Genomic DNA, 14,376 nt, shown 5'->3' with positions numbered 1-14,376 from the left:
TATCCGCATAGAATGTGCCATTCTAGCTTACTCTTCTCAGTAGACACAAAAGATTCTACCGCCATTATTTCAAAGAAGAACAGGGAAGTCTGTGCTCCAGTGTCCTGGAAAATACTTATCCCTCTATCAACGGCACTATAACAGGCTATCTTGCTGTGCTTCCTGTGCGTGAACTGGGTGTGTTTCTCCGATATTACAACACTTCAAAATTGAACTGAGAACAAAGAATAGTACAGCCCAGAAACAGGCCCTTCGGCCCTCCAAGCCTGCGCCGATCATTTTGCCTGCCTAAACTAAAACTGTGTGGACTTACGGAATCCGTATCCTTCCATTCCCATCCTATTCATGTATTCATCCAGTTGCCCCTTAAATGCCGCCATCGTACCTGCTCCTGCCACCTCCCCGATTGCTTCATTGGCTATAAAGCACTTTGTGTCATCCAGAGGTTGTGAAAGGAGCTATATAAATGTAGGTATTTCTCGGCACGGTGGCACAGTGGTTGGCACAGCTGCCTCACAGCTCCAGGGACCCGGGTTCGATTCTCAGCTTGGGTCACTGTCTGTGTGGAGTCTGCACGTTCTCCCCGTGTCTGCGAGGGTTTCCTCCGGGTGCTCCGGTTTCCTCCCACAGAAAAAAGATGGGCGGGTTAGGTTGATTGGTCATGCTAAATTGCCTCTTAGTGTCTAAAGATGTGTAGGTTAGTGAGGCAAATATGTGGGGTTACGGGGATAGGGCCTATTGGGGATTGTTGTCGGTGTAGGCTCGAAGGGCCGGGTGGCCTCCTTCTGCACTGTAGGGTTTCTATGATTCTATGAAGCCTAACCAAACACCCACTGTGTTAATAAAAGCAAAATACCACTGAGGCTGGAAATCTGAAATAAAAGCCGAAAATGCTGTATAAACTCAGCAGGAATGGCGGGGCCTGTGGAGAGAGAAACAGAGTTTACGGTTTGAGCTCATATGATTCTTCCTCGGGACTAAAGCGAGGGAGAAATGTGGTGGATTTTATATGGTTAGGAAAAGGGTGGAGCAAAATGGAAGGTCAATGATAAATGGGAGTTAGGAGAGATTTTACAAAGGTGTTCAGGGCACAGGACAAATAATGAAGGAGGTGGTCATCGACTACAGAAAGCGTAGAGGAGAACATGCCCCTGTCTACATCAATGGGGATGAAGTAGAAATGGTCGAGAGCTTCAGATTTTTAGGTGTCCAGATCACCAACAACCTGTCCTGGTTTCCCCATGCCGACACTATAGTTAAGAAAGCCCACCAACGCCTCTACTTTCTCAGAAAACTAAGGAAATTTGGCATGTCAGTTACAACTCTCACCAATATTTACACATGCACCATAAAAAGCATTCCTGGTTGTATCACAGCTTGGTCTGGCTCTTGCTCTGTCCAAGACCGCAAGAAACTACAAAGGGTCGTGAACGTAGCCCAATCCATCACGCAAATCAGCCTCCCATCCATTGACTCTATCTACACTTCCCGCTGCCTCGGCAAAGCAACCAGCATAATCAAGGACCCCACGCACCCCGGACATTCTCTCTTCCACCTTCTTCTGTCGGGAGAAAGATAAAAAAGTCTGAGGTCACGTACCAACCGACTCAAGAACAGCTCCTTCCCTACTGCCATCAGACTTTTGAATGGACCTACCTCATACTAAGTTGCTCTTTCTGTACACACCAGCTATGACCGTAACACTACATTCTGCACTCTCTAGTTTCCTTGTCTATGAACAGTATGCTTTGTCTGTATAGCGCTCAAAAAATAATACTTTTCACTGTATCCCAACACATGTGACAATAAATCAAATCAAGTCAGTGTTAATGGCCGTGTTAAGGACTATAGAAAGTGCTGATAATGACATAAAGGCAAGATGGCAAAATATGTTAATAGGAGAACAGAGGTCAGTGGTGAGAGAAAACCGAACAACAAGTGACAGATGGCCCTGTGAGGTGCAGCGTGGAGAGGGTTGGATTGGGACAAAAAGGATCAAGGCGGAGGAGGAAGTTCACTCTAAAGTTGTTGAACTCAATGTTGTAACACCTGATGTGTTACATCCATTAAAGCATTAGACACGCATCATGCTACTCTCGAGATACCACCGGTGATAGTAAAGTGGAAACTGGGGGAGGGTTCCTTCTTGCTTTGCTCCACTGTGCATCCCATCAGGTAAATCGATCAACGTTGATTGGGCGGCACAATGGCTAGCACTGCTGCCTCTCAGCACCAGGGAAGCAGGTCCGATTCCGGCCTTAGGTCACTGTTTGTGTGTTCTCCCGCGTCTGTGTGGGTTTCCTCCAGGTGCTCCCTCAATTTGAATCCACTCTTTTCCCCCTACTTCATCCCCCTTCCCTTACCTTTTCTCCTCCCCCGCTTCCCCTTTTCTACATTCTACCTCTGTCCTACTCCCCCACCCCACATCTTCATCTGTCACAGCTTACAGCTTCTCTGCCTTTTGGCCATTCACACCCTTTATTCTCTCTATGGGCTGCCATTAGCAGCCTTTCCCCTGGTTTCTGTGGCTATGACTCATCTTTCATTCCCCCCCCGCAGTATAAATATCTCCCACTTTCTAGGCCTTTTTTGCTTTGACAAAGGGTCACCTGGACTCGAAACGTCAGCTCTTTTCTCTCCTCGCAGACCTGCTGAGATTTTCCAGCATTTTCTCTTTTGGTATCTGAAAGACGTGCCGGTTAGGGTGCATTGGCCGTGCTAAATTCTCCCTCAGAGTAACCGAACAGGCGGCGGAGTGTGGCGACTAGGGGATTTTTCGGAGTAACTTTATTGCAGCGTTAATGTATGCTGACTTGTGACAATAATAAACTTTTAAACAAATAACAACATTCTGACAGCTGGGAGGTGTTACAGGATGGAAACTGCAAGCATTTCTCACATTGCAATTCCTTTTTGTCTTGACTCCTAGAAGAAAGTTGATGCGAAACAAAGAGTAAGTGTAAGATAGAGAGAGAGAGAGAAGACACAAGATTGCGTTGCCATGTCTCTGAAGTACTGTGATGCCCCGGGGCCAGAGGCAACCAGCAACAGTTTCTGGATGGTGAGTTTCACAAGATCAAAGTTTACCTTCAAGGGATGTGACTCGTGTTTAGCACGAGTAATACTCCTCTGATATCTAGTTCTGAGGGATGATTCAAGTTAATCATTTTACCGAGACACAAAAAAAAATAGGTCTCCAAAAATAATAGGGAAGAGACTTGCGCCAGGCAGACAGAAGGCCCCAGGGTAGTATTGAGAAACTATAATTGGCTCCTCAGCCCAAGAAGTGGCAAAATAGCTCGGCCTTCTGAATAATCTCATATAGGGCAGCACAGTGGGTTAGCACTGCTGCCTCACAGCGCCAGGGACCCGGGTTCGATTCCGGCCTTGGGTCACTGTCTGTGCGGAGTTTGCACGTTCTCCCCCGTGCCTGCGTGGGTTTCCTCCGGTTTCTTCCCACAGTCTAAAGATGTGCGAGTTAGGTGGATTAACCATGCTAAATTGATCCTAGTGTCAGGGGATTAGCCAGGGTAAATGTGTGGGGTTGCAGGGATGGGGCCCTGGTGGGATTCTGCTCGGTGCAGACTCGATGGGCCGAATGGCCTCCTCCTGCGGGTGCTCCAGTTTCCTCCCACAGTCCAAAGATGTGCAGGTTAGGTGGTTGGGCCATGCTAAATTGCTCCTTAGTGTCCCAGGATGTGCAGGTTAGGTGGATTGGCCATACTAAATTGCCCCTTAGTATCCCAAGATGTGTAGGGTAGGGGGATTAGTGGGGTAAATATGTAGGGTTTACAGGATAGGGGCCGGGTAAGATACTCTATCAGAGAGTCAGTGCAGACATGATGGGCCGAAAGGCCTTCCTTTGTACTGTAGGGATTCTATGATTAATATAAAGTTAGTAAGAGTTTTAACAACACCAGGTTAAAGTCCAACAGGTTTATTTGGTAGCAAATGCCATTAGCTTTCGGAGCGCTGCTCCTTCGTCAGATGGAGTGGAAATCTGCCAAATAAACCTGTTGGACTTTAACCTGGTGTTGTTAAAACTCTTACTGTGTTTACCCCAGTCCAACGCCGGCATCTCCACATCATAATATAAAGTTGACATAGCAGATGAACTTCTTAAAAAAAAAAGTTTCTTAAAAAGCAATGTGCTTTTTTAAAAAAATTATGAAAAAAATTACAGAATGAATGAAATAGCTTTTCAGGGCCAGTTAGAGTGCTTAGCAGTAACGATGGAGTTAGTATGCTGTTAAAAACCCAGGCCAGCTCGTTCAATAAGGTGTAACTTTTCCAAGAATTTTCACATCAAGGCTAATAGCAAAAATAGAAGTTCTCGTTAGTCCAATTGATGACAGTCTGGGGGTGCCTCATCAGTGGATACTTGGACTTCTACATTATTCTACGCATGTGAGGAGAGCTGAAATTATGGTTGTGTTCAGTTAAGTGATGGCAGTAAACACTGACAGTTTAACTATCATTTACATTGCGATATCCAGGCCTTTTTAAAAAATTCACAGAATCCCAACTGTGCAGAAAGAGGCCATTTGGCCCCCATAGAACCTGCACCCATAACAATCCCACCCAGGCCCTCGCTCCGTAACCCCCCATATTTAACATAGCAATAAATGTAGCCCTAGTGACCTAATGGATAAGGCACTGGCCTCCTAAGCCAGGGATTGTGGGTTCGAATCCCATCTGGGGTGTTGCTAATTTTAAAAAAGATTTACCAGGATGTTGCCTGGTATGGAGGGTGTTAGCTATGAGGAGAGGTTGGAGAAACTTGGTTTGTTCTCACTGGAAGGGCGGAGGGTGAGGGGCGACCTGATAGAAGTCTACAAGATTATGAGGGGCATGGACAGAGTGGATAGTCAGAAGCTTTATCCCAGGGTGGAAGAGTCAGTTACTATGGGGCACAGGTTTAAGATGCGAGGGGCAAGGTTTAAAGGAGATGTACGAGGCAAGTTTTTTACACAGAGGGTGGTGGGTGCCTGGAACTCGCTGCCGGGGGGAGGTAGTGGAAGTGGATACGGTAGTGACTTTTAAGGGGCATCTTGACAAATACATGAATAGGATGGGAATGGAGGGATATAGTTCCCAGAAGGGTAGGGGTTTTAGTTCAGTCGGGCAGCATGGTCGGTGCAGGCTTGGAGGGACGAAGGGCCTGTTCCTGTGCTGTAATTTTCTTTGTTCTTTGTTCTCTTTATTTATCACGCTAATCCCCCTGACACTAAGGGGCAATTTAGCATGGCCGATCAACCCAACGTGCATATCTTTGGAGTGTGGGAGGAAACCGGAGCACCCGGAGGAAACCTACGCAGACACGGGGAGAACGTGCAAACTCCACACAAACAGTGACCCAAGCCAAATTGAACCCAGAACCTTGGAACTGTGAGACAGCAGTGCCACCATGTCGCCCATCACTTATAAGATGGTGGCACCGCTGGCTGAGCCAGCATTTATTGCCCTTCCCTGGTTGCCCTTGAACTGAGTGATTTGCTAGGCCACCATCAGAGGGCAGTTGAGATTCAACCATGTTGCTGTGTGTCTGAAGTCACATGTAGGCAATGGTTCAATGGTCATCACTGGACTTTTAACTGACTTTCAGCTGGATAAGAAGTTAAAATTACCCAGTGGAATATTCCAGTGCAGAAATCAGCAATTCGACCCATCGTGGTGGAGTGAATACTAGCTAAATCCCACCATCCAGTTGACTTCACAAAAGTTTTACTACTCTTTATTCATCAAATGTCTAAAGTTTAAAAAAAAGTTTATTAGTGTCACAAGTAGGCTCACATTAACACTGCAATGAAGTTACTGTTAAAATCCCCAAATTGCCACACTACGGCGCCTGTTTGGGTACACTGAGGGAGAATTTAGCATGGCCAATGCACCCTAACCGGCACGTCTTTCAGACTGTGGGAGGAAACTGGAGCACCCGGAGGAAACCCACGCAGACACGGGGAGAACGTGCAGACTCCGCACAGACAGTGACCCAAGCCGGGAATCAAACTCGGGTCCCTGGCGCGGTGAGGCAGCAGCGCTAACCACTGTGCCACCATGCCATCTGATTCCCCTTTTTGAGATAATTTACGGAAAATGGCTCGGTGCACACACTTTAACCACATTCTGTGCAAAACAATTATTTTCAAATCACGTTTTTTTATGATTGTCTTAAAGTTGTAAAAGCAAAACAGGGTTGGGGATGTCAATGTACCCCGTTCCTCATGAAGAAGGATCAAAACTGCTGCTTCAGCCCGATGGCATGGCAGAGACACTTACAACCCCAAGGAATCACAGCCGTCAACTCAATGATCCATTGTACAGGGTGTTGACGCTTCAAACCAATCGTGGCACTTCTCCAGGCCTAAGGCAATCCCAAAAAGCAGCAGCTTGCATTACAATTGGGGTGGCACGGTGGCACGGTGGGTTAGCACTGCTGCCTCACTGCGCCGGGGACCCGGGTTCAATTCCAGCCTCGGGTCACTGTCTGTGTGGAGTCCGCACGTTCTCCCCGTGTCTGCATGGGTTTCCTCCGGGTGCTCCGGTTTCCTCCCGCAGTCCAAAAGATGTGCCGGTTAGGTGGATTGGCCATGCTATATTGCCCCTTAGTGTCCAAAGATGTGCAGGTTAGGGGGATTGGCCATGCTAAATTGCCCCTTAGTGCCAGGGGGATTAACAGGGTAAATATGTGAGATTACGGGGATAGGTCCTGGGTGGGATTGTTGTCTGTGGAGGCTCAATGGGCCTTACTACTCAGAGTAGTAAGGGCGTGGAATGCCCTGCCTGCAGCAGTAGTGGACTCGTCAACATTAAGAGCATTCAAATGGTTATTGGATAAACATATGGATGATATTGGAATAGTGTAGATTAGAGGGGCTTTAGATTGGTTCCACTGGTCGGCGCAACATCGAGGGCCGAAGGGCCTGTACTGCGCTGTAATGTTCTAAATGGCCTCCTTCTGCACTGTAGGGATTCTATTCTATGAATTGCATCTTTAACATGGTACAATCACCCAAGGGGCTTCACAAGAGAGTGTCAGCAGACAAACACTGACAGCGAAAACAGTTGATCAAATGCTTGGTCAAGTCTTAGAGGAGGAGAGAAAGATGGAGAGGTTCAGGGATGGAAGTCCAGTGCTTAGGGCCGAGATGGTATAGCCACTAATGGCGGGGTGATAGAAAGCAATGCAAGAAGGCCAGAGTTGGAGGAGCCCAAATTTAGAGGAGGGTTGTCGAGCTGGGGGGGCGGGGGGGGGGGGGGGGGTTAATCCCAATACATGTGACAATAATAAATCAACTCAAACATAACTGAGTAGCAGTGTTTTGATTTCCTCTCCCAGCCAGATAAATACAAAAGCACAGCCAAACGCACGGACGATGGCTACAAGATCTGCAACGACATCATCTTGTGTTTTCAAGAGAGGGCAAAGATTGAGAAACAGTACGCCCTGCAGATTTCAGCCTGGTCACGGAAGTGGAAACCACTGGTCGAAGCAAGTGAGTATGTCCATAAGGGTGAAAGGTAAGAGTAGTGGATTTCCTCGGAGATTTCCTGGGGCAACACGGTGGCACAGTGGTTGGCACAGTGGTTAGCACCGCTGCCTCACAGCGCCAGGGACCCGGGTTCAATTCCCGGCTTGGATCACTGTCTGTCTGTTGTCCCTGTGTCTGAGTGGGCTTCCTCCGGGTGCCCCGGTTTCCTCCCACAGTCCAAAGATGTGCAGGTTAGGTTGATTGGCCATGCTAAATTGACCCTAGTGTCAGCGGGATTCGCAGGGTAAGTATGTGGAGTTACGGGAATAGGGCCTGGATGGGATTGTGGTCGGTGCAGATTCGATGGGCTGAATGGCCTCCTTTGCACTGTAAGGATTCTATGAGGTAGGCCAGTGTGTGGTGAGGTTGGAGAAGCTGGGCTGGTTGCCCTTCCAGTGGTGAAGCTGATGGAGAAATTTATCAGTTATTCAAAACTGAGGAGTTTCGATATAGGAAGTCGGGAGAAACTCTTTGCTCTGATAAATGTGTTGGTAACAAAAGGTCATGGATTTAAAATAATTGGGAAAAGACCTCCCAGAGGAAATGGGAGAATACCTTTTCACCTGACGGTCTTCAGGCAGTCCTTGAAAGAGTGGTAGACTCAGATTCAATGAAATTTTCAGAAGGTGCATGTACTCAAAGAGAAATGGTTGGCAGGGGTATACAACAAAAAGCTAGGGGCTCTGTCAAAGAGCCAGAACGTGCAAGACAGGCCGAATCCTCCAATTCTAGGTAAAGGGTGGGGGTGAGGTGTCCATTTGAGGCTTCCCAAACATTCCCTGTTCGCATAGAACTGTTCCTTTTGTTAGTAAGGACATCAGGAAAGACTTTTGGGGAGGCGTTGGCCTAGTGGTGTTATCGCTAGACAATTAATCCAGAAACTCAGCGAATGTTCTGGGGACCCGGGGTTCGAATCCCGCCACGGCAGATGGTGGAATTTGAATTCAATAAAAAATATCTGGAATTAAGAATCTACTGATGACCATGAAACTATTGTCGGAAAAACCCATCTGGTTCACTAATGTCCTTTCGGGAAGAAAATCTGCTGTCCTTATCTGGTCTGAGCTATATGTGACTCCAGAGGCTCAGCCAACGACATCCATGTCCCACGAATGGGAAAAAAAAACACTGCTTGGACAATGAGTCTGAATGCAAGCGGGAATCTTTTACATCCATCTTCCATCATGGAATCTTTTCGATCCACTTTTTGAGAGGGAAGACAGGGCCTCGGCTTAATATCTTTATCCAAAAGACAGCACCTCCAGCAGTGTAGCACTCACTCAGTACCACACTGGGAGTGTCAGCCTAGATTTTATGCTCCAGTCTCCAAAGTGGTGTCAGATCTTTGCTGATCAGTCTTCAACAGGTTTATAATTAGAGCTGGACAATCTGGGAGTTAAATCAGGTGCCATTTTTTCAAATATAAAAGCAAAATACTGCGGGTGCTGAAATCAAAAGTTAAAGTTTATTTATTAGTGTCACAAATAGTCTTACATTAACACTGCAATTAAGTCACTGTGAATATCCCCTAGTCGCCACACTCCAACGCCTGTTCAGGTCAATGCACCCGAACCAGCGCGTCTTTCAGACTGTGGGAGGAAACCAGAGCACCCGGAGGAAACCCACGCAGACACCTGGGAGAACGTGCAGACTCCACACAGACAATGACCCAAGCCGGGAATTGAACCCAGGTCCCTGACACTGAGAGGCAGCAGTGCTAACCCACTGTGCCACCTTGCCGCTCAAATCTGAAACAAAAACAGAAAATGCTGGAAAATCTCAGCAGGTCTGACAGCATCTGTGGAGAGAGAATAGAGCCAACGTTTCGAGTCGGGAGAGATACAAAAGGCTCCCGAGGGGCAATTTTTTTCACACAGAGGGTGGTGAGTGTCTGGAACGAGCTGCCAGGGGCAGTAGTAGAGGCGGGTACAATTTCTGTCTTTTAAAAAGCGTTTAGACAGTTACGTGGGTAAGATGGGTATAGAGGGATATGGGTCAAACGTGGGAATAGCTTAGTCGTTAAAATAAAAAGGCAGCATGGACAAGTTGGGCCGAAGGGCCTATTTCCATGCTGTAAACCTCTATGACTCTATGACCCTTCATCAGAGACTTTGTCCTGCACAGGCGAAGTGTCATCCCGAATCGAAACGTTGGCTCTATTCTCTCTCCACAGATGCCGTCAGACCTACTGAGATTTTCCAACATTTTCTGTTTTTGTGCCCCCCCCGAACCCACAAGGGTTGTGGATGCTGGGGGACTATTGGAGCTCCAAGACTTTGGACTCGAGGCTAAGAGTCCAAAGGATATGGAGTAAAGTTGGGTAAATGGAACTGAGGTACCAATCAGCCGTGAGTGAATTGAATGGTTCGAGAGGCTGAATGGCCTCCTGTTCCTATGAGAAGCCTCATGGCTATTTATTCCTCTCAACTATGACTTAGATTGGATTCTCTCAGGTACTGTAGTTTAATAATAGACTACGATGGTCACAGCCCCGTTGGAGAAATAGCCTGTACACCAAATTGAAAATCTTGGCTTGGTCACCTCCCCTGATCTCCAGCGGAACTCTCACATATGCCCCGCTACTAGGAAGCTGGTTTCCGATTTCATGCCAAAAAACCTTCTCTTTAAAGTTCAGGGGAGGATCTTCCAGCACATCTCTTCCGCCGTTGGACACAAGACAAGCAAAGGCTTGTTCCCTGATGGCGAACTCTCTCTCGCTCTCCCCTCTGCCTGTTTCTCTCTCCCTGTATCTCTGGATCACGGTGGCCAGTGGTATTCCGGACACCCCTTGTTTCTTCCTGCTGAGCTCCAAACATCTTTTCCCACTTGTTCATCGGCTGTGGGTAGCGTATGCACTTCGCAGCCATACTTCATTGGCTGTGGGACATCCTGAGATTGGGAAACGTGCTGTAGAAATTCGAGGGCAGGATTTCCGCCCCCAGAGCATGATTAGCGGCAGTGCTCACCATCACCTTCCCCAGGGTCGGTGGTGACGTTCACGAGGGGTCATAGGTTCAAGGTGAAGGGGGGGAGGTTTAACACAGATATCAGAAGGACGTATTTTACACAGAGGGTGGTGGGGGCCTGGAATGCGCTGCCAGGCAAGGTGGTGGAGGCGGACACACTGGGAACGTTTAAGACTTATCTAGACAGCCATATGAACGGAGTGGGAATGGAGGGATACAAAAGAATGGTCTAGTTTGGACCAGGGAGCGGCACGGGCTTGGTGGGCCGAAGGGCCTGTTCCTGTGCTGTATTGTTCTTTGTTCTTTGTTCACCTGGTGGTGGGCTCTTCCGGTCCCTGCTTGTTGTTAGCAGGTTTTCCCATTGTTCCCACCCATGGCTGCTGGGAAATCCCTGGTGGGGCCGGGGGAGGTGTGTCACCATCAGAGGGATCAGAAAATCCCTCTGGCGGAACCAGGCAGAGAATTTCAGCTCAATTTTTTAAAAATTCATTTGTGGGACATGGGCGTCGCTGGCTGGGCCAGCATTTATTGCCCATCCCTAGTTACTCGAGAGCAGTTGAGAGTCAACCACTTTGCTGTGGCTCTGGAGTCACATGTAGTCCAGACTGGGTAAGGAGGGCAGATTTCCTTCCCTAAAGGGACATTAGTGAACCAGATGGGTTTTTCCAACAATGGTCATCAATAAATTCTTAATTCCCAGATTGAATTAAATTCCACCATCTGCCGTGCTGGGATTCCAACCCCGGTCCCAGAACATTAGCTGAGTTTCTGGATTAATAGTCGAGCGATAATACCACTAGGCCATTGTCACATTTGATATTGATGTTTGTAAACTAGCTGGTGTGTTTCCTCCATTACAACAGTGACTACACGTCAAAGGAAATGTCTAATTAGTTGGGAGGCGCTCTGAGACTGTGGGTGGCACTATACAAATGCAAGTCCTATTCTTTTGCATCTACCCTGGAGTAGATTGACACTGGCAGAAGCAATAGCCCGAGTTGTAACTGCTTCTTCAGCAGGACCAGTTCTGACTCCACTTGTAAGTGGATTGATTCTCTTTAGTGACTGTGTCCTCAGGAAGATTGATTGGATATTTAAGCGGTTTATTTGGAATCACGAGCTTTCAGAGCACTGCTCCTTCAGCGGCACAGTGGTTAGCACTGCTGCCTCACAGCACCAGGGACCCGGGTTCAATTCCCAGCTTGGGTCACTGTCTGCGCAGAGTCTCCCCGTGTCTGCGTGGGTTTCCTCCGGGTGCTCCAGTTCCCTCCCACAGTCTGTAAGACGTGCTGGTTAGGGTGCATTGGCCATGCTGAATTCTCCCTCAGTGTACCTGAACAGGCACCCGAATGTGGCGAGTGGGGGATTTTCACAGTAACTTCATTGCAGTGTTAATAAAGTTTATTTAATAGGCTTACATTCACACTGTAATGAAGTTACTGTGAAAATCCCCTGGTTGCCACGCTGTGGCACCTGCTCGGGTACACTGAGGGAGAATTTAGCATGGCCAATGCACCCTAACCTGCACATCTTTGGACTATGGGAGGAACCCGGAGGAAACCCACGCAGATGCGGGGAGAGTGTGCAAACTCCACACAGACAGTGACCCAAGCCAGGAATTGAACCCAGGTTCCTGATGCTGTGAGGCAGCAGTGCTAACCACTGTGCCACCCCTCCAGGGACAAGTAAGCCTACTTGTGACACTAATAACTTAAACTTAAACTCATCAGGTGAGTGGCTACTCAAGGAGCAGCGCTCCAAAAGCTCGTGATTCCAAATAAAAACCTGTTGGACTTTAACCTGGTGCTGTGCTCACCCTAGTCCAACACCGACAATCCACATCATGGATATTTAATGACCCAGCTTGTCAAAGGACTGTATCAGAGTTTGTAGCGGACCTAACTGCATACCACGTATACTCAGCCTGTCTATCGTACTCACCAGGTCCTATGTACGGTACTCTGTTGAAGGCGTGGCACGCCTTCCTAACCTCCGCAGACCGCCTGAGCGAGCTCCACGTGGAGATCCAGAAATCACTGGTGACCGAGGACACAGCCAAGCTTCAGAACTGGCAGAGGGAGACGTACCACAAGAAATTCTTCGGGGGCTTCAAGGAGACCCACGAGGTGAAGAGTGGATTCCGAAAAGCACAGAAGCCCTGGACAAAGAAACTGAAAAAGGTACGTCACGATTGAGATCATAATGGGCCTACGATGAGTTTGCTCCATAACTGGCACCACCTTTAACAGGAATGCAGCACACATACAATAAATCGTACACGCTAGTGATATGTCACCCAATACTGTAATAAGTCCCATCACCAAAATCCCTTTATTTACAATTCCAATGGCAGTACACAGAGTGCGATCAGTCAACAGTCTACCTTCAGGAGTGCCAGAGGAACTGACATTCCCGGTTAAATGCACGGAAAAGACTCCCTGATTGGCCCATCAATTGAATCCCGGTCTTTTTTGGCAAAACAAGTGAACTAAATTAAATTAATTGAAGGACAAATTAAAAAGGGGCAGCTCCCAAAAAAAAAGAAGCGAACCGCCCGAAACAAAAGACAAAGTAGAAAGGAAACTTAAAACTTTTTGAATGTGATCGAAGGAGTCTATGATGCACTCCAGCCCCAGCGGTGCCCAGCGGTGCCCAGCGGGCACGGAAGGCCTCCACGTACAGGGTAAATGGTAGGACTCTGAAGAGTGCAGTTGAACAGAGGGATCTGGGAATACAGGTTCAGAGTTCCCTAAAAGTGACGTCACAGGTGGATAGGGTCGTAAAGAGTGCCTTTGGTACATTGGCCTTTATAAATCGAAGTATCGAGTATAAAAGTTGGAGTGTTATGGTAAGGTTATATAAGGCATTGGTGAGGCCGAATTTGGAGTATTGTGTACAGTTTTGGTCACCTAGTTACAGGAAGGATGTAAATAAGATTGAAAGAGTGCAGAGAAGGTTCACAAGGATGTTGCCGGGACTTGAGAAGCTGAGTTACAGAGAGAGATTGAATAGGTTGGGACTTTATTCCCTGGAGCGTAGAAGATTGAGGGGAGATTTGATAGAGGTGTATAAGATTTTGATGGGTATAGATAGAGTGAATGCAAGCAGGCTTTTTCCGCTGAGGCTAGGGGAGAAAAAAACCAGAGGGCATGGGTTAAGGGTGAAAGGAGAAAAGTTTAAAGGGAATATTAGGGGGGGCTTCTTCACGCAGAGAGTGGTGGGAGTGTGGAATGAGCTGCTGGATAAAGTGGTAAATGCGGGGTCACTTTTAACATTTAAGAAAAACTTGGACGGGTTCATGGATGAGAGGGGTGTGGAGGGATATGGTCCAAGTGCAGGTCAGTGGGACTAGGCATAAAATGGTTCGGCACAGACAAGAAGGGCCAAAAGGCCTGTTTCTGAGCTGTAATTTTCTATGGTTCTATGGTTCTATAGTGCCCTCGGACACCGCATGCTCCCTCTCCAGGGACACCCGGCCGCGAATGTAGCCGCGGTAGACAGACAGTCGGGTCGGACGACCCCCTTGGTCACCCGCTGCCTGGACCTGTTTATGGCAAGTTTAGACAGGCCCATGAGGAGGTTCATGAGGAGGTCCTCCACCTTCCCCGCGCTACCACCCACCCCCCCCCCCCCCCCCCCCCCCTCACCGGGTGTCTGTAGATCAGGAGCATGGGACTGAAACGCAAACAAAACATCAATAAAAGGTTTTTAAGGTAACTAAAAAGGGAGTGTAGTCTTCGCACAGAGAGTGGTGGATGTGTGGAATGAGCTGCCAGATGAAGTGGTGGATGCAGGCTCACTTTTAACATTTAAGAAAAACTTGGACAGGTACATGGATGAGAGGGGTGTGGAGGGATATGGTCCAGGTGCAGGTCAGT

At 47.9% G+C, this 14,376-nt stretch overlaps 1 protein-coding gene and 1 non-coding gene across 2 annotated transcripts in view; both read left to right on the top strand.

Annotated features, from left to right (window-relative positions):
• LOC144488242 (protein kinase C and casein kinase substrate in neurons protein 2-like) overlaps nt 1-12,678 on the top strand; it is a gene marked incomplete at its 3' end in the record, with an annotated part of 57,507 nt that extends 44,829 nt beyond the window's left edge. Inside the window, exons 2-4 of the mRNA XM_078206278.1 lie at nt 2,933-3,061; nt 7,340-7,496; nt 12,443-12,678. Of these exons, the coding sequence (XP_078062404.1) occupies nt 3,002-3,061; nt 7,340-7,496; nt 12,443-12,678 (453 nt within the window). The remainder of the gene's footprint in view (nt 1-2,932; nt 3,062-7,339; nt 7,497-12,442) is intronic.
• On the top strand, nt 4,631-4,703 carry trnar-ccu (transfer RNA arginine (anticodon CCU)). The gene has a single exon. It is a non-coding gene; the product is annotated as a tRNA-Arg (tRNA).
• Nucleotides 12,679-14,376: the final 1,698 nt, after the last annotated feature.

The sequence above is a fragment of the Mustelus asterias genome, unplaced genomic scaffold (assembly GCF_964213995.1).
Source record: "Mustelus asterias unplaced genomic scaffold, sMusAst1.hap1.1 HAP1_SCAFFOLD_1402, whole genome shotgun sequence".
Classification (NCBI taxonomy): domain Eukaryota; kingdom Metazoa; phylum Chordata; class Chondrichthyes; order Carcharhiniformes; family Triakidae; genus Mustelus; species Mustelus asterias.
The sequence above is the reverse complement of the archived record's forward strand: the minus strand, read 5'-3'. Positions and strand labels throughout refer to the sequence as shown.